This window comes from Staurois parvus, unplaced genomic scaffold (genome assembly GCF_062004578.1).
Source record: "Staurois parvus isolate SC_StPar_1 unplaced genomic scaffold, SC_StPar_1.0 ptg000251l, whole genome shotgun sequence".
NCBI classification, from domain to species: Eukaryota; Metazoa; Chordata; class Amphibia; order Anura; family Ranidae; genus Staurois; species Staurois parvus.
Genome location: NW_028318047.1, coordinates 5,632,001 through 5,658,517, shown reverse-complemented (window position 1 = coordinate 5,658,517; position 26,517 = coordinate 5,632,001). Strand labels below are relative to the sequence as shown.

The following is a 26,517-nucleotide window of genomic DNA, read 5'->3' as shown; positions in this document are numbered from 1 at the left end:
AGAAAAAAGCAAGAGGGCCAGGCTGTACAGTGACTGATCACTGTGATAGCCAATCAGAGGCTATCGCAGCGATCATGTGACCCGGAATCGATCGTTAGAATGGGACCTGGGGCTCCCAGTGACACCACAGTCTTTGTGCTGGGTGCGCGCTGAGCGGTATACAAATGCAAGTACGCAAATATGCGCCCCCACGGAAAAAAGCCTAGTTCCGTGAGGCCGCATATTTGTGTGATGTCGGTGTCAAGGGGTTAAGTGGACAGTGTGGTAGGAGTCTCACAAAATATTTATGAAATGTGTATTAATAGTTGTAATATCTTCCTGTATGCATATATATAGTTACTGTGAAGTTATGTACATGTCTGTAGATGATCCCCGCAAAGCCTTTGAAGAAGCAGATGTGGACGCGTCGGCGCTTCTAGCGAGATATGAAATCATCAAATCTTACTATGTGATTTGTTGCTTATGTGTTAATATATCTGTTTACTAATTGGTGGAATCAATGGTCCACCATTTTAATGGACTTTAATAAATGTAATTTTATATTCAATGTCTTTTGAACTCCTGGGAAGGCTGCGTTATCTTTTTACGAGGTGTTGAATTGCACAGGTTCTTTGGACAGCGAGGCCCCAGCTCCCTTGGGGATTTTATAGCTCCTAGCCCCCTGCTGGGCTCTGGCCTCCTGTGACACTCCTAACACACACACACTGGCCAAATGTCGCTATGACTCTCAGAGAGGGAGGGGGGGGGAAGAATGAGCGGAGAACAGAGAGAACTCTTAACAAAATGGCGGGCTGTGCCTGCCTCTGGTGCGCACGTTTGCGACAGGGGTGTTTTCGGCCAAAATGTTTCGGCCACCGAAATGTTGGTGCATCCCTAATAAATATACTCCTTACAACAGAAAAGATCTATAAGTGCATTTGTCATCAAGGATTCCACCACTCCTCAACAACTGCAGCATTCAATAATGAAAGGATTCTCATCCACCTTTTTGTTCCCAAAACAACAAAGTGCTCTTCACACCATGCAGTAATCAAATGTGTTCCCTCCACACCCACGTGCATCAAATCTACTCACCTTTAGCATATGACCCCTTTAATTACAGGAGGTCCAACAGAGCTTCTGAAATTTAAAAAGATGTACATTTTCTAATGGGCTTAATCCTTCCCCCTATAGACAGCTCATGGGTTAATCACTCCAGTCCTTCCTTGCAAGCAACCATACTCAAGGAGAAAGGAGAAGAGGGTCCACAGTGTATACTGATATATTTTTTGTCCAAATTCACACTTTAAAAACACCCCCAGGCTAGTCAGGACAATGGGCTTGTGTCATACAGAGGACTCCCTGTAGAGCAAACTTTACAACCTGTGCCACTCTGCATGAAAACAGCAGTGGTTCCAGTACCTGCATGCTTGATAATTTCAATTGTGTGGCTCTGCCTTTACACACTGCATCCAATCAGGGACTTCTTCATAGGGTAGGTACTAATTTATTATTATTTTATTATTTATAATTTATTTCATTATTTTGTTTTAATTTATAAATGGGGTTAGGCATAGTATTGCATTCAGTTTTTATTATATTATAGTATGTACTCACACCTAGAGTAATTAATGAGTATATAAGAATTTCATAGCCTATTTACCTGGCACCTAACATGTTTCTTCTTTGCAGTATAGGTGTAATTCAACGGAGAGAAATGTCACCGTCACACCGAGGATCTCCAATATGGGTCCAAAATGCTTTAATGAAGGTTTACATAGTTACAGCAAGGCAACGTTTCGCAGTCTCGCAGGACCCCTTCATCAGGCATGTGATGATGTAATTCAAGGTGCAATGGGGGGGGGGGATTTACTAAAGCTGGTACACTCAGAACCTAGTGCAGCTGTGTATGGTAGCCAATCAGCTTCTAACTACAACTTGTAAAATTAAGCTTTGGCAATAAAACTGGAAGCTGACTGGTTTCTATGCGTACTTGTACCAGATTTTGCACTCTCCAGTTTTAGTAAATGACCCCATGTCTGTATTCAGTGTTACATTTCTTACAGGCTGAATTAACACCTTCTATACATATAATATATGAAAACAAAAGAAATCAGATCTTACCTTTCCAATTATGCTTCCAACTTCCTGCAAAAAGAATAATATCAATTTATTATCAGGGTTTCTAATGGTTACATTTCAAATACTTGAAAATTAATAGCAATATAATAATAAAGATATCTCAGAACATAAAAAGACATAAAAGGTCATTGCTTCCTATAGTTACTGTTTATTGTTATCTTGTTCCATTTTTTCATTATATTTTACTGGTATAAACATTAGGAGATGAATATGTCAAAAATTAAAGCTGAACTCCAGCTGAACCTCTAAATACACAGATTAAACGTATATAAAGGAATGGGTTTCACCTGCCAAAAGAGTTATATTTCTGTTTATTCAATCCTGAAATTTACACGGCTCTGCCAAATGGCATAGACAGGTGTATGGCATAATTCACAGTTTAGAAATGGAGTGGTGTCCTCTTTCCACCCAAATAGAGTGGTGTGCTCTTTCCACCCCTAGTCATCTGACAGGGCAGTGAAAGAGCAGCCACAGACTGATGAGCTCATCCTTCTGCCTATTCTGTTCTCTCCTCCTGTCAGTCTGTTCCTTGTCAAAATATTTGCATGCCGTATTCTTGGTTGGTTCAGAGTTCTGCCTTTCATTTCCCAGCCTATATGTTGCTGTATAGGGGCTTGCAAGAGGTTGATACCAAGTCAAACTCAAGTACTTAAGCTGCATAAAACTTTACCCCAAAATTCACACAATTCCAATTGAATAGGAAAATTGTGGTCCAGTGGCAAACTGAAGAGTAACATGACATGGCCTAAATGAATTGGCTTGGTAAATACAGTAGAGAGCAAGAATTGTGTGATAGCCAAACCCTTGCACAGTTACAGAAATAAGATGGTATCCATTTTATACACTGCCCATCATTAGACAATTTAGGCAAGAAAAATGTGCAAGCTATTGAAGCTGCTCAAAGCAAATTATGGTAAAAAATGATTTGTGATCACATTAATGTTTGACTGGGGACATACTTTCTGTGTCAAATGAGAATAGCGGAAAAGGCACCTATTTATTGGCAATATGATTAATTTTCCAAATAAAGAACCATAGTCACATACCTTTCCATGCATTAGAAGACGAATTGTCAATGTCACATTTAAACCCCCTTCTGACACTTTGGATTCCATGTTCTAAATATTCAAGGGACTGTTCTATGGGTCACCTGTAAAATAAACCCATATCACAATGAAAACATGCACATATAGTTGAGAATCGAAACAAGATATATGCAGATTGTTTGACAGTTTTTCCCAAATAAATGTAATAATAAAAACAACAGTATTTAGAACATCAATTACAGCAGAAACAGGAAGAATGACTGTTAAAGAGACCCTGTCACTTTGCCTTTTCAGGTATACTAGCCATGCTCCCTTGCTGGATCCCCATTGCAGAATCCCTGCATATCTTAGCTCCAGTGTAGACTGGTGTCAAAGCTTAGACAGAGAGACAATGTCATGGCACTCTAACTCCCTTTCCCAAGTGATAGTGTTTGAACCTGTTGATTGGAGATGTCACATTAGAGAGGGCTCTGGTGGTGCTGAGAGGAAGTGATGGAGCAGGGTAAGCCTGGGTTCACACTGACCCTATGTAAAATTTGCAAAGTTTTCTGTACGAATTCCGCACCGCATCAGAATCGCACCCATTCATGCGAACTGCTGCAGGTGTGTATGTTAAGTTAACAACACCCCGAAATTGGTCCGCAAAAATGCGGTGCGATGTGCAGAATCGGATCGCATAGGTGTGAATACCCATGAGATCCGATTCTTGTGCGGACCAAAAAAATGTCCTGCACCTTTTTGGTGCAGATGCGGTGCTATTAGAGCCATACAAAATGTATGGCTCCAATCACACTGCACACAAATCGCATGTGTTTTGCACAGGAATGTAGTTCCTGTGCGAATCACATGCGATATGCCGCACTACATGTGTGTGAACCCAGCCTAAGTACGCATGCTTGGAGGGTTGGGCTATGTGACAGTAGTCACATGATAGGGTGACACCAGTAATGGGCAAAGTGACAGTGAGCGGATGACTTATAAAGTCTGATATACATATATCTTGGAATTGGGTGCTCATTGAAGAACAGATGTCGAGACCAAATTTAGCGGCATCAGTATGTTTAGATCAACTTGACAATAACTATAGGCTAATATGTCCAGTAAGTGGCACACTTTGCACATCAATTTTCTTTTCCTTCTGTGCCCTCCAAGAAGTCCTAATTATTTCCAAAAGCTGACAACTATGGAACAGTGAGCAGCACAGTAGTGACATCACCAAATCTCACTCCAAATCTCCTTAGACTATTTGTCTGAGGCAACAGTGTCATTTGTAATCTCACGATGTAGATATACAGCTTTGAAAACGTGGGCGTAGAAAGTACACTTCTATTTTTCAGCACTAATTAAAAATAAAAGATGCATTTTTCAGGGAACTGCTTTGGCACAATTAACATTTCTCGATGTTCTCTAGTAAATACTAAATTTTCATTTTTTTAAAAAAAACTTGGTCCACCTAAAACTTTTACAAACAGTTTAATTGTAGTTGCCAATTTAGTAGCTTTTGACTTCGCTGTTTGCAATGCAGAATGTAATATACCAAAAAGTCTACCATACACAATGTCAACATCTCATTAAAACAAAGAGATAGACCAGAAATGCTAGCACTGTCAAAGATTGTGTAGTTCTGTAGTGGTGATCATTAGTGTCCAATGGTGTTTATAGCAAAAAAAAAAAAAACTCTGAAAGGGGTAAAGAACCTTAATCCACCCAAAATTAAAAAAATGTTTGCCTTTAGTTCTACTTTAAAATATACTCTTGCCTTTATCCCTGTTATGTTAAAAAGAATAATATATTTTTTTAATCTCCTGCTTTCAGAAAAAAAATCTAATAAATATGTAAGCAATATGTAAGGGCATATTTATCACAAGGCAAACAAGGCATTTGCCTAGGGCAGCAATTTTCAGGGGGGCAGCAGTGCCGTCCCCCGGAAGAAGGGATGGAAGAAGGGACACATGTGGTATGGGGACCAGGTGAGATCCAAAAGAGGTTGCGGGCTGCTTGATGGTGTATGGAGAGCCCAACACTCGTTCCGGAGGATGTCCAGAACTGTGAAGGTGAGTGTCTTCCTCTCTCTTGCCGTGGGAAGGGGGGTGTTAGTTGAAGGCTCGCTCAGGGGGTTGGGCAGGGGTGTTGTTGCTCAATGGCAGGCTATCTCTGTGGGGGGTGCCCGATTTTTGTGTTGCCTAGGGCAGCACAAAACCTAACTACACCACTGAACACAAGCACTTCTTTTCCTAGCGTGGCAACGCAGGTGAGCAGGCTCATTCTGGTGTATTTACCACAGTAAAACTTTACCATTGAGCTGCTACTGGAACATGGATACATTCAAAGGATATTCATACAAAGCATCTATGGAGTGTGCTCAGCACACAAAGAGAAAGCATGAACAAAATATGGGGTAAACTGTTTACTTTTTAAAAAAACCAAGTCTGTTTTACCTACAGTGCTCTACAAAGCTAAGTATTCTTTTGATCGAGTCCTAGCCACCACAGAAACAATTGAGTACTGCCTATGATACATTTTTATTTGCAGAATCATACAATTTTTCAGTACAAGCATTCGGGGTGTGCCACCTTCTTTAAGGCCCAAGCAATACTAATGCACAAAGTTTTAGAGTCATTTTCTGTGTTGGGTCTTTGCTTCAGCTTCTTCCCCTGTGATCTCTAAAAGGGAACATATGTTTCTTTTCCAAATGTTTCTGGCTCAGTTGAAAGGAATTCCATTCACAAGACAGTTTTAAAGATGCAATGAATTCTTATAGGCTCTTGGGGTTCCTGCTTATGTCATTGTCATTTAGGTGGGAGACCTTATGTGGTGAATGATGTAAGATTTACATCTTTAACCATAATAAGTCTAATTTACCATAATAGGTCTAATGTGCAAAACCATTAGGGAGAGGAGTCTGCAAAACATTTGTCCCCATTAGAGTTCCAGATAGGTTACACAAAACCTTTTCCTTGGCACCAAACGTGCAGAAGAATCTAACATTCATGATACAAGTCCTGCCGAGATTTGAGTGCCACTAGTCTAAATATAGTGTGCAGTTTGGCTGCAGCTAGCCTGAGCGCTGAGTAATATTGTTTTCTACATTTGGGTTTCTCCCAAGCCTGGTACATTGTTTGCATCTTAGAGCAAGGAGATTCAATGTTATGAATTATGAATACCGTGAGGAACTGAAGTATTTGAACAATCTGCGATGGAGGGGTCTGAAATTCACATTGTAGGTGCATTCTGACTCTGAGAGACAGAATTTAAAAAACAAAATTCAGGAAATCACATTGTGTGATTTTTAAAGAATGTATTTGTCTTGCACTGCTGAACATAGGTATTTGAACACCTGAGAAAATCAGTGTTAATATTTGGTACAGAAGCCTTTGTTTGCAATTACAGAGGACAAATGTTTTCTGTAGTTCTTGACCAGGTTTGCACACACTGCAACAGGGATTTTGGCCCACTCCTCTACACAGATCTCTTCTAGATCTGTCAGGTTTTGGGGCTGTCACTGAGCAACACGGAGTTTCAGCTCCCTCCAAAGATGTTCTATTGGATTTAGGTCTGGAGACTGGCTAGGCCACTCCAGAACCTTGATATGCTTCTTACGGAGCCACTCCTTGGTTATCCTGGCTGTGTGCTTTGGGTCGTTGTAATGTTGGAAGACCTAACCATGACCCATCTTCAATGCTCTGACTGAGGGAAGGAGGTTGTTGCTCAAAATCGCACAATAAATGGCCCCATTCATCCTCTCCTTAATACAATGCAGTTGTTCTGTCCCCTTCGCAGAACAGCACCCCCAAAGCATGATGTTACCACCCCCATGCTTCACAGTAGGGATGGTGTTCTTGGGATGCAACTCATCCTTCTTTTTCCACCAAACATGACGAGTGAAGTTTAGACCAAAAAGTTCTACTTTGGTCTCATCTGACCACATGACTTTCTCCCATGCCTCCTCTGGATCATCCAGATGGTCATTGGCAAACTTCAGACGGGCCAGGACATGTGATGACTTGAGCAGGGGAACCTTCCATGCAATGCAAGATTTGAAACCATTACAGCGTAGTGTTCTGCCGACAGTGACCTTTGAAACTGTGGTCCCAGCTCTCTTCATGTCATTAACCAGCGCCTCCCTTGTAGTTCTGGGCTGATTCCTCACCTTTCTTATCATCAGTGATACCCCACGAGGTGTGAGATCTTGCATGGAGCCCCAGTCCGAGGGAGACTGACAGTCGTCTTTAGCCTCTTCCATTTTCTAACAATTGCTCCAACAATTGATCTATTTTCACCAAGCTGCTTGGCAATTGCCCTGTAGCCCTTTCCAGCCTTGTGGAGGTCCACAATTTTGTCTCTGGTGTCTTTTGACAGCTCTTTGGTCTTGCCCATGGTAGTAGTTGGCGTCTGACTGACTGTGGGGTGGACAGGTGCCTTTAAAGAGCTCAGACAGGTGCTACTAAGTTAGATTAATGAGTGGAGTAGAGGTGGACTTTTTAAAGGCACAGTAACAGGTCTTTGAGAGCCAGAATTCTTGCTGTTTCTTAGGTGTTCAAATACTTATGTTCAGCAGTGCAAGACAAATAAATTCTTTAAAAATCATACAATGTGATTTCCTGAATTTTTTTTTTCAATTCTGTCTCTCAGAGTGGGAATGCACCTACAATGTGAATTTCAGACCCTCCATGATTTCTAAGTGGGAGAACTTGCAAAATCGCAGGGTGTTCAAATACTTCTGTTCCTCACTGTATATATATTATCCTGGCCAATCTCTAGAAGGCTTATTGTTTACAGGAAGGAGATAAATATTCAGGGAGAACCTCTGAAAGGATGCCTCCCAGACTTTGTCAGGAGAGGATATGAGTCCATGGACATTTGCCCCTCAGGCTTTGCCTGGAGAGGAGGTCCAATGCTTCTCAGGTCTGCTGCCTGCGGAGGCTTCATCAGCTTTAAAATCCAGTCCCAGGGAATGGGAAATGAGACCATGTTATGACCTTAAAAATAGAAAGGTGGCTAGAAAAGGGGGGCACCTTCTGAGAACTTGCTCTTTTAGTTGCTAGTCTTGGCCTAAAGGCAGACAGCAAAGAATTACTACTCTCAACCTAAAGGCACATATTGAAGAATTGCCAGTCTTTGCTTAAGACATACCCTTGGGTATCCTGTAAACCCTATCTCTCTCTCCTCTGGACATTAAGCCAATAAAGTCTGCAAGTAAAGATTGATAATGTGGATGTCAGTCATTTGGTGGCTGCTGGTTGTTCAGGGAATGCTTTGGGGGCAGCTGTAGGTCAGAGTACCAATAGCAAGACTTGGAGGGACAGGTAAACTCAGAGACTCCTTAGTGGTCATTGCTACATCAAGAGCAAAGGGCACCAGTACTTTTGTAGAAGTACAGTTTTTATGGAGATGCCACCCATTGGTGATGAAGATCTGACAACTGTGGTATCTGCATGGCAGTAGGTAATACATTCACTATCACTTACCATAAGAATACCATAAAAATACCAGCCTCCATGTTTCAAATTTATCCAGATCAAATGAACAGGGTTAGGTTTATAGCTATTTTCAGAGTAGACAACTCTAGCTGGTATCTACAGTAAAAGCTGACTGATCAGTTTGGACCTACTTAGCCTAATTGAACTTGGATGCTTTCTAAGTTTCAAGTTGATATTACCCACCAATATCAAAATACTCCACCTGATATAGCCTTGTTTTTCTTTCCAGAGGGATGAAGTACTTTCAAGAAAAATCCAGGATCAACATCTACTGCCAGGACAAGAATACTGGCCTAAAGATGACAGTCATGTAAATCCTGGTACCTGTGCAGTTCTTGGCTGTGTTCATGTTGTCATCATCTCAGCCTAAGAAAAGTCACATGTGTAGAGCTTAAAGACTGCTTTTTAATGATATACATATTTTTGTAGATGCAGTCTGCATGTCTAGGTGCTTGATTTTATACACCTGTGGCCATGGATGTGATTGGAAGACCTGATCCAATAATTTGCAGGGCTGGCCCAATACTTTTGGCAATATAGTGTATATCTGAAAATCGATAAATCCTGATGTACTGATGGCCCTATCTCATTTTTTGAGGTCCAAAAAATGTAAGGACAGTATAATTATCCCCAAATAACCCCTTTTTGGAAAGTTTACAGTCCAAGGTATTTAGTAAGAGGCATGGTGGGTTTTTTGAAGTTGTATTTTTTTGTCACAATTTTGTAGAAAATGAAGACATTTAAAAAAAAAGTTTCACCTTTTTTTTTTTACATACTGTGCAGCTTCATGATATAACTGGTGTGGCATTGATCAGGGACACTGACTGGTGACCGTATTTAAAAAAAAAAGTAATTTTTTTTCTGTTTTATTAGTTTTTTTTAACACACTGTGACCAGAGCAATACAATGTTACCATAGTAATATTATACTACTCTGGGGAAATCATCAGGGTTTTTATTTATTTTTTTTTTTACACATTATGATTTCTTATAGCAATGAAGTTCACTGTTATAAGCAACCATTTTTACTGAATGAACCATGTGATCACTGTGACCAATCACAGAGATGAACACAATAGTACACAATGGATAGCATGAATGAAAGCCATCCATTGAGTACAATTGTCATGTGATCTGCTGTGATTGGTCACAGTGATCATATGGTACTGGCAGCGGCCGGTACACTGATCGGTCATCCTCTATGTCTGGTGGACACAGCAGGTGACAGATCATGCTGCAGCACGGGCTCTAGGGTGCACGAGGTTCTTTCCGGGAGAACATCATATGATGTCTACCTGGAACGGTGAATGTCCATCCTAGGTTATGATGGCCGATTAACAGTCAGAATGGTGGTGGTGGTGGGGATTAATCACTGCTCTGATCTTTTTACTTGTGTATGTACATTTCAGCTTTAGCTATTGAACCTTGTAAGCAATGGGCCATTCTGACAAAAGCAGATAAGAATAGCTTGTATACATTTCTAAAAATTACCCCAAAGCTTTATGTGATGCTCAGAAATAACAATACAAAACATTCCTTTAATTTTTTATTACCTGATAAAAAAATTATTTTTATGTATTTAACCATCAATCAATCAATCATTAATTATTAAACAAAACAAAGAAAGAAATTGTGTAAAAAACACTACACATGAACTTTAGACCCTCCCTTAATATGTAATTGGAGGGGTGGCTTGCTTTTAATGGGCTGTTCAAGGGCAGCCTTTGTCGAACCTATCCTAAAGTCATTAATGAAATCACACTAACTGCTTGGATTTTGTGGGTTGTGCTATAATATACAGTATGGAAATTTCCTGGTAAATAATCTCCATCCCCAGCCCAGACTTAGGGTGACCATTCACACTACAATCTGATTGTACAACCTTTTTACAATATTATTTTCATTTACCAAATTGTGTAATATGAGGACAAATCTAAATAATCCATTCAATGTGTATCCGATTTTGCTGGCTCTTACATATATAGCTGTTGGTAGATCAGATTGTACTGTGTATGGTCAGCATTAGATAAACAGGACAATATTTATATGTCAGTATTACAGACTGGCACAAGAACTCAGGACCAAATTCATGTCTACTGCTGTGCAATATACAGAAGTTGTATTACCTTACAGACATCTAGAGAAAGCAAATCAATAGAACAGATAACATAAAGCCCAGACAAAACCCAGATTACATCCAGCAGACCACACGCTGACAAACACACAATTAATTCCCATGTCTGCATCTCCTGTGTAAATGTTTCCAATTGACTGAAAAAGTGGGTCATGTGCTGGAGCGGTGAGATCTATCAGCGTTATTAGATTATTCACGCTTCATATTCTCCTGCACTTGCGGGAACACTAGTCTTTTCTTCCCCATTGGAGAGTGGGTCAAGATATACACACTAACCGCAACCTTTTTCATGCATGCACCCATTGCTAATGTCACACACAGATCCAAGGTTGGATATGTACTTTGTAATAATTCCATTTAAGATTTGCAAACATGTAACAATTTGGTTGTACAATGTGTTAATTTTATAATGGCTATACACAAAGTAATCTCTTTCAATGGGAGGTTTGATTATTCCTCATGTCCCTGCCCAAATAATACAAGCAGTGCTTGAATCAGTTCCTGTATATGGCAGATATCTGGCTGTGTATGGCAGGCCTGATTGTACACATGCACATTGGCATCAGATAAGCCTGCATGTTTGTGCCTATGGAGGGGGAGCATTCTATAGATATCCTCTTCTCCTGCCTCTCTCAAGGGAAAACAATTGCAATCTGACAAGGAAAGGTCAGACTCTAATAACTAACTTCCCCCTAAAGCTCGGTATAAACTATTAAATTGGGTTAGAAATTTTCTGTTTTAAGAATGTTCGATTTTCTAATTGTTAGTAGGGTCAAATCAAATGTTCAAACAAATTTCCCACAGTAAATGTAGTTTTCATTCAGGAAAGTCCATTCACCCCAAAAGTAATCTTAAAAGCAAACACATTTCAAAGTGTGGTTTTGAACTTTCTATCACACCAACGTATGTAGAGATGAGAATTTTCATAAGAATGTTTGTACGAATGAAGGGATGGATGCTGCTCAACAGACCCCAGGAGTCCAGTATAACCAAGCCCCAGTGGGTGGGGCAAAACATGTCAGAGGGTGTGGTGGCGGAGGCCATTCCTTAACACTGGACTCCTGGGATCAGTTGAGCAGCGTCCATCGCTTCACTTGTATTGGCTGACACTGGAATCACTTGGACTCATGCTCCCCTCTTCCCACTTCATGGCGGGGTGACTCTTTTCCTTCTATCCATAGCTTGGAGCAATGCCAGTAGGTATACTTTGCCACAATGTTTGTACGAACATTCAGAAATTTTCTACTGTATGGCCAGCTTAAGAAGGCTCAAGCAGGAGATATCTGCTTTGACTGGGTAGGACCTATAGATCCCTAATGCCAGTCTACAGCCCTTCGTGGTTTGCAGTGCTGCCCCTGGGCATCTGAAGTCAGTAGAGGGAGCATTTGTTTGTAAAGCGACTGTAATGGCAGTGATCTCTAGCAGTCTCATGTAACATATCGCAAGGTGGTCTCCTACAGCATGACTCTAGTTTCCAATAAGATCTGTAGCACAATACCTGATCATTTCCTCTTGTAAGTCTTAGTTTATGCTGATTTTCCACAGCATTACATATAATGAAATATAAAAGGGGAGGGGCGCTGACGTCACAACGCTCATTCGAACAGTGAGAGAGGTATCAGCAGGATTGCATGAGAAAACCGTTAAAGGTATTTGGAGTATTTTGACTACAAAAAGCGCATTAACATCATACACATATGAGTGGAATACAGCTTAAAAATAAATGTTTTTATTAAGGATAAAGCACTATGATTTGATTATTTCTTATGGCATTTGAACCAATGGAGGTGGACCACTAGAGGATTGAAAGGAATCCAGACCCCTTTGGATAACAATCCCATCTATATTCAGTCCACACAAGGGACACAAGTTTTATATGACCTCACTTAACGGTTTGGTCATATATATAAGATGAGATCACAACTGGTGAAGGTGCACAAGTGATTGGTTTGCTAACACACCAGAGGTGAACCGAGTTACAGATGTTCTGTTTACACCATTGCAAATTGTAGAGATCATGGATGGGATATGAACATTGAGTTAATTTTTGGAAGATTTGTATGAATTCTGAAGATATATATACATATTTTACTTGTTTTTAGTGGAGCGCGGCACAATTTTTGATATTTAATTAGGATTGGCACATTTGTATGGGTATGTGTAGGGTGCAAGTGATCTGCTAATATTCATATAGATTAACAATTTATTGGCACTAAATAGTTGGCATAGCAGCTCACAAGACTTCACTTTTACAGTATTTCATTACATATAATGAATATTATATGCTGCCCTTTGGTGATGTTACGAGCAGGGGCAGACTGACAACTCATGGGGCCCCCGGGCAATAGGGGATCATGGGGCCCCTGTGTCCTTGCCCAAACTCAAAAAAGCCTATGAAAAAGGTACCAGGGGCATCTCATGGGGCCCCCTACTGACCCCGGGCCCTCGGTCAGTGCCCGAGTTTCCAAATGGTCAGTCCGCTAAAAACGTTAAAGGTATTTGGAGTATTTTGGCTACAAAAAGCGCATTAACATCATACACACGTGAGTGGAATACAGCTTAAAAATAAATGTTTTTATTAAGGATAAAGCACTATGTTTTGATTATTTCTTATGGCATTTGAACTGATGGAGGTGGACCACTAGAGGATTGAAAGGAATCCAGACCCTTTTGGATAACAATCCCATCTATATTCAGTCCACACAAGGGATACAAGTTTTATATGACCTCACTTAATGGTTTGGTCATATATATAAGGTGAGAGTACAACTGGCGAAGGTGCACGAGTGATTGGTTTGCTAACACACCAGAGGTGAACCGAGCTACAGATGTTCTGTTTACACCATTGCAAATTGTAGAGATTATGGATGGGATATGAACATTGAGTTAATTTTTGGAAGATTTGTATGAATTCTGAAGATATATATACATATTTTACTTGTTTTTAGTGGAGCGCGGCACAATTTTTGATATTTAATTAGGATTGGCACATTTGTATGGCTATGTGAAGGGTGCAAGTGATCTGCTAATATTCATATACTGTAGATTAACAATTTATTGGCACTAAATAGTTGGCATAGCAGCTCACAAGACTTCACTTTTACAGTATTTCATTACATATAATGAATATTATATGCTGCCCTTTGGTGATGTTACGAGCCACATTTGTTGACACCCACTACAATCGACGCACAAACATTCGCAGTTTTAAAGTAAATGTACAAACTGGACAGGTATTCTTTGATGTCTTTAAAGTTGTCGTAATGGCAGAACATGTTTTATCATAATACATTCCCTGCATTAAGGTACAACATGTCCTGGTGGTAGTCTCACCCCCCCCCCCCCCTTTATACTTATCTGAGTATTATCTCAATCCAGTGATCTACCCGTCTCCTCACAGGACACAGAGGCAGCAGGGGGAGCCATTGGCTTCTGCTAAAGATAATCATATCCTGGGAGGAGGGAGCAAGGGCAGGGCTGAGCAGTGCTGTGTGTGTCTATGGATGAACAAAGCACAACTCAAGAGCAAGCTCACACGTGCACCTCCTTAGCAAGTGGCTTGCTATTGGGGCACACACAGAAGAGAAGGAGTCTAGAGCGCCGGCAGCGGACTCCAGAATTGGAGATTCAGGGTCACTGTGCAATACTACTTCACAGAACAGAAAAAAACAAGTATAGCCTTTACAACCACTTTAAATGCTGTTAGGGTGACTGTTTTATATTACCATAGCATACTGTATTAAATAAAATTAAAGTAGAAGAATAGGCAAAAGAATATTTTCCATTTTTCATATAGTAAGGGTTATAATCCCTGTCAGATTTTTGTTTCACCATCTGTGTCCCATTGCGTAGATTTCCCTTCACTTCTTGTCCCATAGCCAAAAGGAAGTGAAAGGAAATCCCTGCAAATTAACAGAATTCCTTGGGGACCACTAGGTCACCAGAATAAATGCCCCCTCTATTACTCTTCTGCGGTCAACCCAAAATGTGTTATTTTCTTCTACTTTCACTTTCAATGATGATGGTAAACAGGACAAATAGAGAGGGTGAATCTTCTTGACGGGGATACAGACAGCAATACAAACTAGCAAGCATTCTAATCCGTCGGTGCTCTATCCAAAACAAAAAAAAAGGTTTTGTCTTTGGTTATACTTTAATGTTTTGCTTACTAGACCTAACTACTGTATAAGCAAGTTACAGAAAATGTGAGATCAATTGTGTAAAATTGTGTAAAATGAGTAATCAATTTAACATAACCTAAGTGGCTAGATTAGAACATTATAGATTTATAGTATTCTGTCTTCTCTAAATGCAAGTAGGCAGTCCTCTGGTTATAGACCCTGGGAACCATAGGCAAACATCCCACTCGTTAAATGAGAACTGACTTTTAATTTAATTTTCATATGGTTGGCCTATAGGTGACTGCTCCAACCCCAAAAAATTTAAAGCAATCGCATGATCTTTTCTGAGCCAGAAGATCTACATTGGACAGTACTGTTTCAGACCCTTTCAAGTTTGGTAGTTCTTGCCAATATGTGAAGCATTATAAGAGTGACTTTTATAGAGTACTAGCAGGAAAAATTGAGACAATGCTCTCTATGAAACCACTGCAAACAGGGGCGGACTGACCAATTGGAAACTTTGGCACTGCCCGAGGGCCCGGGGTCAGTAGGGGGCCCCATGAGATGCCCCTGGTACCTTTTTCATAGGCTTTTTTGAGTTTGGACAAGGACACAGGGGCCCCATGATCCCCTATTGCTCAGGGGCCTCATGAGTTGTCAGTCCGCCCCTGATTGCAAATAATGTTATCCGTGTAATAGCATTTTTCTTGTCCTGAAAATGGCAATTTGCATCCTATAATCCATCACAGCATAATATCCCATAATAGCAACATACACTGACACTGAGGTTAGACAAAGCCAGGGAGGCCTAAGCTATAACAGCTGAAGAAAATCAGGTTTCCCTGTGATAGAGCTGTACGCACTGTGGATTTCTGCGTCTCCAGATAGTTCATAATGTATGCTGGACTCACCACAATGTAAATATGGAGATATCATGTATACATTTGACTGTAAACCTATGTGTAAACGTATGTGTCACTTTCTAGTATGAGCCCCCCAAAGACCAAGGGACAGCTTTAAAACTTGCAAGGCACAATTCCTGTTCTTTATTAAAAAATACAAAGTGTTGCTAATTATTAACGTAAAATAGTAATAATACTAAATATAAAAGCATGTAAAGGTGTATTAAAGGTTTAGTCTGTGTATGTACAATAGTATGACCTCCACGGTAAATTATACACCCTCTGATTTCAGAAAACAAACAAAAAGTGTTCCCTATATACAGTTTTCATATCCTTGCTCTTGGTCACATCACTGTGACTTTGTCTGTCTGGGCAAATATCCTCAAAAATATGTAATATCCAGCAACAGTCCCTGTGGACCATCCAGCTTGAAAGATCCCTTTTTTTCTAATAAAAATGTATTGTAGCCTATACTCCCATGTGTGATCCCCAACGCTACTGAGGAATGACGTGGGTAGCATCTTACAAAAATTATTATTCGTAGAGGGCTATCAAAGTTTTATGTATTGCTAGTATGTCCCTAATAACCATTTAATTTTTTTTATCTAGATAAAAATATGCATTCATTTCAAAATATCCATAGACAAACAATTCTGGGGCTGTTAATTAATGGTTTTGTAAATGATTATTATTATTATTATTATTACAGGTACTTATATAGCACCGTCAATTTACACAGCACTTTACATATATATTGTACATTCATATCAGTCAATATACAGTATAACACTAAAACATATACTTACTGATCTTCAGTGCAATGTAATCACTCACTGTCATGTTAGTTTAAACATGAGTAGATTTCTGAAATCTTCCACTCTACATCACTGTAGAATAAGGTCCCACTTTATAAATAAGTAATGGTGACAAATTGTAGTGTGTTGCTGATAGAATGATCTCTTCCCCAGAGCACTCACATGTGTTGTAAAATGCAATGGCAGACATGCACGTATACTCCGTGCAGCTCAATGCATCAATCATTGTAAATTCTCAGACACTCTGCAGATAAAGTTATGATATAGTGTTTTAAATATATTTTCTTTATTTCCTGTAGTCATGTACAAATATAAAGTATTACATATATACAGGGCTGCTGTTAGAAACCACGGGGCCCCATACAGCCAAACTGACAGGGCCCCCCCTTAAAAATAAACACAGTTTTCTATGCTTCAGGTATGAATGAACACAGTGAGTGACTGGTACTGATCACTCATCGTGTTCATTCAGCAACGAATGGGGCTGGTAAATGTGACTTTATACCGGACCTTTCCCGCACTCTCCATTATGAAGGATCCTATTGTGTGCTTGCAGCTGCCTGTGGGAAGAAAAGGAGGAAAGTCAGCAGCACTGCGGGAGTGGGGGGGGGGGCAGGAACTGATCCCCTGTATGACTCTCTCTGCAGCAACTGAAAGCCAGCAGAAGGGGGAGGAGAAGAAGCCAGCTTTCAGCTGCTGCAGAGAGAACCATACAGGGGATTGGTTCCAGTAATTGTCCCCCCATTCTCACAGTGCCAATCACCATTCCTGCCCACATCCGATTTACCCAGCTGCCTTGCCCCCCCTGCTGGCTTGGGCCCTGTACAGGAGGACTGGTGGTACCCCCTTATCCACGGCATTGCATATATACAGTATAATTATATCATTACTGTTTTCAGTCAATAGGAAGACCTGTAGGCTTCTTTTTGCTTATTTTTTTAGCTTACTTTATCTGCTTTGCTGAAAAAAGCCTGATGTTTACAGAGATTAATAGCTGAAGCTCAAATTCCACAGCTAATTAAGATAAATGATCTACTCCCAACCTGCTCTATTCAAATGGAATGGATGTAAATTAATTTATGGAGAGACAGGCACAAAAGAAAAACCCTCTGCTGTGTAATCTCTTAGGAAGACCCAGAATGGTAACAAAAACAGAAGTCATAGTTATGTTAATCTATTTGTAAAATAAATATTTCATTTTGATAAAGGAAACAAAGTATTAGGAATCTTACTAATCAAGAAATGAATGACATGATGTGCTTATATGCTAATGTTAGATTCATTGAATAATGACAGGTTTGTTCACTAGAATGACTTTGCAAAAAATTGTTATTAGAATACATTTCTCTTGTAATTAATGATATCCTGCCTGTGAAAATGCTTAGGTGTGTGATTTAATAAGTAAAATGTTTATGTTTGGGAGGGTTTCTAAATTTTTTGATCAAAAGACCAGATTCTTAGAAAATGCTGCCATTTCTAGGGGTCCCCACTTGTGCTTATTATTCTACTTTCTAATCTTCACTTTTACTTTGTTCTTCTGTTCTAAAATTCACTATGACCTGAGGTTGTTGATTTCCTTATCAGTTGGTGGACGGTGTGGTTGTCTTGGACAAGCAGTAAAGCCTGGTATACGCGGGCCGAATATCGACCGTATCAGCTTTTCAATAGCAAGCGACTGATGTTTGTACAGCAGCCTGTCCAACAGAAGCTGGCCAAATGTCCGACTTCTGCCGAAGCCGGACGTTCGGCCAGCTTCTATTGGCTGTATGTCCGACTTCTGTCGAAGGGGCATGCTGGAAAAATATCTGCCGATGGCTGCGGGCGCTGACTGGTTTGTTTTGGTGTGTGTGTGGGGAAGTCTCCCTGTCAGAACACAGTAAGTCAGTAGGGAAATCACTGTACTAACATCCCATTGTTAGTACAGAGACCTCCTCGTGAGCTCCTCACAGTGTGTACCGGGCTTAACATTACCTATGGCTGCGTTTGGTAACCAGTCCTAGGCATTCAGGATGTAGAGAACACTGTAGCCACATTTTGTACTAACTTTTGCCTTGTGATTTGTTACTTGATAGGTAATGTGCTCAGATTTGCAGATTCGCTTTCTGTTTCATAGAAATATCTCTGAGCTTTTTGGCAGAGAGTTTTTAGTTTAATGCCTGTGGTGTTTGGACTTTCCTTCTTCCTTTTTCCCATTCTGGCCATCTTTCTTCGTTCTTTTCTTCTGCCCATCTTTTTCCTCATGTCACAAAGTAATTAAGCGTCTAACATTCAAATGGTTTGTATCAGGGATCCTGTCACCGTGCAGCCGTGTGACGACGACGGATCCCCTCGGGCCGTGGCAGTGCGAGTGCGCAGGCATGGGAGAGTGCAGCCACGCATGCACAGAAGCGCGGAAATTCACGCATGCGCAGTAGCATACACAGCACTGCTAGGCGGGCTATTTAAACCTGCAGAACAGTAAAATCAAAGCCTTCTGGTCTACAACATCCCTGCACTCATTACTTGATTCTGTTTCCTGTATCCTGATCTGACTTGACTAAGAAAGAACTCCGCCTGCACCGACCTCAGCTATCCCTGACCATCTGCTTGCCTGCTCCCTTGTACTTAATCTGCTAACTTAATACTGACCCGGCTTGTCTGACTTTGCTGCACCTGTAGCAATTATGCACACAGAGATGGACGTGATCATCCATTTTGCTCCAAACCCCTCCATTTTGTACCTGTCTCTCCCAAATCAGATTCCTCCGATATCCCCCCTCCCTCTCTGTTGAGTGACATGTGGTCTGTTTAATGCAGATCACAGGCAGCAAACTCATTGGGAGGGCGTCATGGTTATAAATCCCACAACTAGCTGGTGCCCCTCTGTCTGAGAGACTCTTGCTGGAGAAGGGGTCGTAAAGCCATTAACCGAGCCCTCACTGAGCTTCAAGACATTCCAGGGAGTCGCAAAACAGACTTACATTTAAAAACTCACTTTTCCATATAATTTTATATCTTCAAACAGGACATAATTACATGAACATGGAGCACATATTCGGACGGCTCACTTTAGTACAAATTGTTTGGTATATTACATCCCCTAGCTGAGATCAACAGGAGAGCAGAAAATAATATCTCCTTAACCATCCCAGCAGGTATCTCATATTTCATATGTGGACGTTCAGCAGAAGATTCTGCATATTAATCTACTCGTGGATAGAATGTTATATGTATCCAGGGTAAGTTATGAACCATAATATAAGCTAGGAGGGATTTTTGGTCATAGCTTGGGTCTCCGCCTGCCACACCCGATCAAATGAGGCGATTGGTTCTCTGCTTCAGGGAGACACCCTGCTGAGTTCCTAGATAAAGGCTGTGATGCTTGAAGGTAAGCTAAGCTGAGTTAAAGTTGAAGATCTCTCCCTTTTAACATCGGAACTAACTTTGGGAGATAAGGCATCCTTTTGGCTCATGAAACCTGATCTGCTTAGACCAGGACGTTTGGCAAGTACTTTACCTCCCTAAATTCCTTTCTGTTATCTCTTTGCTGTGCTATTGCTTTCTGTATATTTAGATATATATATTGGCTACATCTTTTTTTGTAAATATTTTTATTGCACCCTTTTGACCTTTTAGTAATAAATCTTACTTTCTGAAAGTGTTGAACTGTTTCTAAAGCTCTTTAATGCAAACTAAGAATCCCTGCCTCTGAAAAGTGCTACTGTGTGTGTGTTTTAAACTTCCGTATATCTCTGCCTTCGGTGACAGTGGTATACCGACGATTATTCAAACGTCATAGTGTTATTGCTGATATTGCCGAGTTTCCTCTTTCTCTGTACAAAAAGGAGGTGGTGGCAGTGTGAAGGATTAATTGCGTAATTAACCTGACCCAGTAACAATCGCTCCCAGGCTGCCGGCACACAGGTTTTGGTCCATTAGCTGGAAAATCTTTGTGCAGGGTGCAGCTGGGCGTGGCATTGTTACGCACGTGACAGCAATGTTTTAGATTGGCTAGTCCTTTGGTCACGAGTTTGGTGAGAAGGGCTGGGGTCTCACGCCGCGATCGTCACAGCACCTACTTACCTCTACCTGCACCTGGCTTGCATCCTGTCGGCTGTCATACTTACTTGCACCCACGGTCCTACCTACCTGCTGCTGCACCCACGGTCCTGTATCTGGCCTGCATCCTGGTCACAGCCATACCTGCCTGCTGCCGCATCCCTGCTCCTGTGTCCACTCCAGTCTGCATCCTAATTGCCGCCATACCTGCCTGCTGCTACACCCACTTTCCTGCATCCGCACCTGGCCTGCATCTGGATCTCCTGGGTCCCCAGCTACCTGCCGCCAGCTCCAGATCTACCCAGCACTCGTGCCACTCCTGACTCTGCACCCTCTGTTCCCACTATCAGGGGCTCCAAGCGGGAGTCGTAAGAGGACGCCTTCTCTCCACATCAGGCTCCCCAACCAGGTACGTGACAGTTTGGATTTCTAATATCGGTACTGGAAGGGCTAACCCATGCTTTGGTGTCTGTTAATTAAGCAGTGGAAGACAGAAACATTATTTAAAATGTATAATTTCCTTGAATTTGTAGGTAGTAAGCCTTTTTTTACATCATTGTATACAGTATACATATTAAATATTATATATTGCGTTGCATTTTAGTATGAGTTCATGTGTTATGATTTATGTATGTATACATGCTTCTCTCAAGATGTGGGAGGGAAATAATGTCTTGGGCACAGGGCCGGTGCTTCCACTAGGCAAACTAGGTAGCCACCTAGGGCGCACTGCCACCTAGGGGCGCCTGGGCACAGCAGAGGCTGGCACTCTCTCTTTGTGGCTTATGGACCTCTTGTATGAATTCTTCATTTCTCTGCAGAGTCCCACTCTCCTCACACACATAGAATGATGAGAGAATGATGGTATCTTTACTTTGCACAATTGTCTCACAGACTGTGATATATTTATAAATATATTGATATATATATATATTGATATATATATTGATAAATATACTGTGTATATAAATATACAACAGTATTCCATGCAGCATTAAAGTGTCAACTTCTGCTAGGGTGGGAAGTGATGACATTAGCCCAGGACCTCGGGTGGTCAGCAGTCTCTGATCGGAGGATCGGTCTGTACATCTCTGGTACACACACTGGCACACACGATTAACCAGCTGTAACAGGGAGTGGGCTAGTGACAGAATAGGGTATGTCCAGTGCTCGCTCCGCCTTCTTCTACACAATTGGAGCCAATCAATAGGTAGGGGTGTGCTCTGGTTGCAGGGTTAACCCCTTTTTGAGTAGGATGATCAGGACCAGATGTGTATGAGAGGGAAGCGGAGTAATGCTGGGAGCCCACCTGTCCTCAACTGAAAGCCGCAGCCTGGACTCCACACCCCAGCAGGAGCCATTAGAGGTGAGCCCGAGCCTAGGAGGATAATGGGTCATGCAGGTGACAAGAGGGAGAAGGGGGCAGACATTGGTTGGGGTTAAGGAGGGCAGATGCTGGTTGATCGTGTGGGATACCGCCTTTCCATGAATGATTATGATTTAGCTGAGGGGAGAGGTAGCAGAGGTGTTGGAAGAAAGGACAGAGGAAGATGTCGGGTGTCTTGAACTCCTTCCAGTGTTCCTCTCAGACTCAGTCCCTTACTACAAGCTGGCTGGCAGCTGCTGATCACAGAGGAGTTTTGTAACTCTGTCTCTTTTTTTTGTTTGTTTCTCTGTGTTGGTTAATACAGTTAATTTATATATGGTTAATATATATTTCATCTTTGAATTGATGGTGCTGGTGGAATCTTATGGCACTTATTTTTGCAAATTAAAAGCGATTTAGCAGCTTCATGTTTTGTTGATTTAATATTTTCTGCTTTTTTAAAAATGTTTTATTTATTTATTTATATTTTTTTTGGGGGGGGGGGCACAAATAGATGGACCTTGCCTAGGACGCAAAATAGTCTAGCACCAGCCCTGCTTGGGCAGCAATTTTGGCTTATGATGGTTTGCTTGTTGCAAAAACTTGATGGAAGTTCTTGATTCAGCTTGCATCCATTTAAAGAACCCTATTGCAGGATTCCACCTAAAGTACCACCTAAAAAAATAATGCTCCTGTATCTCCACCTCAGGGTTTAACAGACCAAGATGAGAGACCAGAATGTACACTGTACCCAGTCTCAGAAAACCAGAGGCAGTAAATCTGAAGAAGAAAGGTTAGGATCTGCTGGGAAAACCCTTAAGGACATATAGAGCAATGATTACTGTATGTTTTAGGCTAGCTTCCTTTTAATGTCACAAATGCCTTGAGAAGTGCATGCTGTATGCATGTGTTTGGTTTTAGTAAATGGAGTTGGATTAATGGTATAAAGTAGACACAAATCCTGTTGTTTGAATTGTGTACTTAGTCTGTAATGTGTCTCAGTAAGCTGACAGCCCTCACTTCCCCTTTTGAATAATGACTTTGCACTGTGAATATACTCTACGTGACTGTTGTATGTGTGTTCTAAGAATTACTCTAGTCTTTTTGTTGTTTACTTTGAACTGCTCAAATTTAGTCATGTTGAAATATTACATTTTTTATGGATGTCCTTAAAAGCAATCGTATATCACGTTAAATTAGGCCTGAAAAATCCATGTGGTACTAAGTTTATATAGGCTTACTAATTGTCTTTTGGTATTATAAAAAGTATACAAAAAGAAAGCTTTCTTTAAAATATAACTGTGTGTTTCCAGAAATGAAGTCGAATTGTTTTGCCAGTGAAACCTTTTTTTATCTGGCTACTTCTTAAATGGAGCTGAATTGCATGTTTTGTGTTTGTTAATTCTTAAATCTCACAGGGCAAACAAAGACTACAGGCTGTATGTATGATTTTGTGTTTTCTAATAGGTTTCTTTCTTGGGACACCTAAAGTATTACTAAACCCAGGACCCTGCATCCACTATATCTGGTCTCCCACAGTACACACAACATGAAAATGCAATTATTTTAGTAAATATAAACTGCTAAATACCTTTTCTCATCAACAGTTAGAGCAGTCTTGTGACTTCTATCAGTGTCTGGGCAAGTACTGATTAAAGCTTGTAGGAGTTTCCTTTCTCCTATGACTGTCTTATGAGGCTGGATAACCGCTGACCCTCTGTCTGGACAGCGCTGATTGGCCCTGTGCTGATCACATGTACCCTCTCCCAAAAAGAAACAAATCTCTAGCAAAACACACCAAACTGAGCATGTGCAAAGTGCCTCCTAGGGCTCTGTACTATCAGCAGATGGATTTGGACTGTGGAAGAAAGGGAGGATCAGAAAAGACAGCATCAAACAACCTTTTTACACAATGCAGAGGATTAACCCCTTAGATTCCACAGTGAGTATAACAAGCATGCTTTACTGCATATACAGACCAATTTTACTGTTGTGGGTTTAGTAACACTTTAAACACTTTCCATTTCTGCTTTGTGATCTCTAAATTTGGGATATATTTTGGAATTGTTACTTGTTTACTCGACAAAGAAGAAATATCTCCTGTTTTTTTAATGCAACTGTTTTGAAAGCCCCCACCCCCCAGTAGATAAAGGGGTGCAACTATCTGTAATGTCTGATTTGTTAGTGCTCAGTCTCCAGGTACTCAGATTTTCAGGTATGACTGCCGAGAGGCATGACGTTTCTTAGAAGTCTGGGACTCCACATTTGTATGGCATTGTGTGGATAGCAAATTGGATTGTAGCTAGTTCTCCTCTTCCTTACTTTATTGCTTTATTTGTTTGCTTGTATGTATGAAGTGAAGATAGGGAATGATGAAAGTGTGTGTGTGTGTGTGTGTGTGTGTGTGTGTGTGTGTGTGTGTGTGTGTGTATAGCAAATACATTTATTCTTCTGATGGCTTTTGGGAAAGTTCTTAAAATTAGTCAAATTCTTAGGAAAAAGTTATAATTATAATATTCACATAACTTAAACCCAAGATTCACACATTATTCCTACTGAATCCAATTATAAAAATGTGTGAATATTGTGTGCAAAATCTTTTATGAACAGACCCTAATGCTGTCTGTTTTGATTTGTAGACCAAAAGAGAGTTTATGTATTATACCTTTATTTAACAACTACCTCAGAATGTGAATAAAGTTGAATGAGAGGCCATACATTAAGGCTAGAGCGGTTGAACTGTTTAATTGTATTATTATTATTATTATTATTATTTTGATTGAATTTATTTGAAATATAAGACATTGGGGCTTCCTGACACAGGTGCAGTGGGGTGTGTGATATAGTAGTGATGTGGGTAAATTCCCGAGGAAGGGAAATGTTCTATCCCTGAAACACAGAGAAGTGACACTGGGAAGTACATCATTCAAGGCATGTGCATGCACAACTTACTCCTCTTAGGCTGCGTTCACACTTGAGCAACTTGCAGCTTGAAGCTCAAAGCTCCAAAAATTCTAAAACTTAAAAAAATCAATTGTTCTCTATAGTGCCTGTTCACACCTGATCCCACAAACAGGCACCATAGAGAACAATAGATTTTTTTAAGTTTGAGCTTTTTTGGAGCTTTGAGCTTTAAGCTGCAAATTGCTCAAGTGTGAATGATGCTTAACAAAGCACCTCCATGGTACTGAGTGAGTGAGTGAGTGAGTGAGTGAGTGAGTGAGTGAGTGTGTGTGTCTGTGTGTGTGTGTGTTTGCAGAGATCATTGAAAATATACAGCATCATCCTTCATTCTCCTGTTGTATTTTGCCAATTACTCAGGAGAAAACAGGAGCATTTTTAATGAGGGGGCCTTCAATAACCTAGAATGGAGACATTTGCCAGCACACCACGGATCTTGAATCTGAGTCTAAACAGTTTTTTACTGAAGCATGATCACATCACAAACAAGAGAAAGCACCCAGGACCCCTTCACCAGGTTCCCATAACATAGGACACAACCAGATAAAGTTTGACAGGCCATTAACTATCACAGTGGATCATTTATATAAGACTCTAAGATTTATCATAGTATTTACTATTTATTCATAGTATGAGGAGGAGCACAGCAGACTGAATGAACTTCAATAATCCCCTGACTCCCCTGAATATAGTTCCTTTCAAATCAGTGACCTGAATTCTTTTCTAGTGGAAGTTTGTTTGAGAAGAACACCTCTCAGTCCTGGAAACATTTTACCTCTATCCTTAAGATAGTAGGCTATCTGTATCCTACTGGTTTTACTTTGAATTGGGTTCAAGCCAAGCCAGCCACTCCTCAGATCCTCCCACGGCCACTACACCTTTCTCCAAAGTTCTAGAGCAGGGGAAATTCCAGAGGTGCTGGCCTGCAGAGCCTCTCAGCCCTGACCACAATTTGACCTCCTGACTATTGCACCCAGGCTGCTACTCAGCCCTCCTCTCTAATAATCATGACTCTAGGAGAGTTACATTCACCCCCTACTGAAAAAAAAACATGTCCTCACTGGCTGGGGGGCAAAACAAACAAAAATGGATCCTGCACCCAGCAGGGCATCCCATATGAAAAAAGGAGAGGGGGGAAAAGGGTACAAAAAGTTGGAAGGGGGAATAAAGTATGTACAAGTAAATTAGTAGAAAAAAAATAAATGCACTATGCAGATTTACATATAAACAGCCTAGCTATGACTAACTGCGGCTAAAAAATGAAGATCAACTTTAAATATGTACATAAACATATACATGCAAACACATTAACTTATGGAGTGCCTCCCCCCTCAAGGGAAACCCTCCATGACTTACAGTAATAAGGTCTTCTTTATTCCCAGCAGGAAAGACAGCAGACCTGGATAACCTGCAAACAGTGGGGAAAGAAAGACAGAAACAAAGAAATTATAACATAGCCCTAATACTGGCTAACTTTCTAATAAGGCACTTTAGCAATGAAAAATGTATTAAGTCCTTTGTAGATTAAGGAGGA

The 26,517-nt window shown here is 40.7% G+C and overlaps 1 protein-coding gene across 3 annotated transcripts in view; it reads right to left on the bottom strand.

Moving 5' to 3' along the window:
* PCBP3 (poly(rC) binding protein 3) overlaps window positions 1-26,517 on the bottom strand; it is a 99,523-nt gene that overhangs the window by 57,249 nt on the left and 15,757 nt on the right. For all 3 annotated transcript variants that reach the window (XM_089680862.1, XM_089680863.1, XM_089680864.1), the window contains exons 2-4: window positions 26,340-26,391; window positions 3,168-3,271; window positions 2,104-2,127 (exon numbers count right to left, since the gene is read on the bottom strand). In XM_089680862.1, coding sequence (XP_089536988.1) covers window positions 2,104-2,127; window positions 3,168-3,236 — 93 coding nt within the window. In that variant the 5' untranslated portion in view covers window positions 3,237-3,271; window positions 26,340-26,391. The remainder of the gene's footprint in view (window positions 1-2,103; window positions 2,128-3,167; window positions 3,272-26,339; window positions 26,392-26,517) is intronic.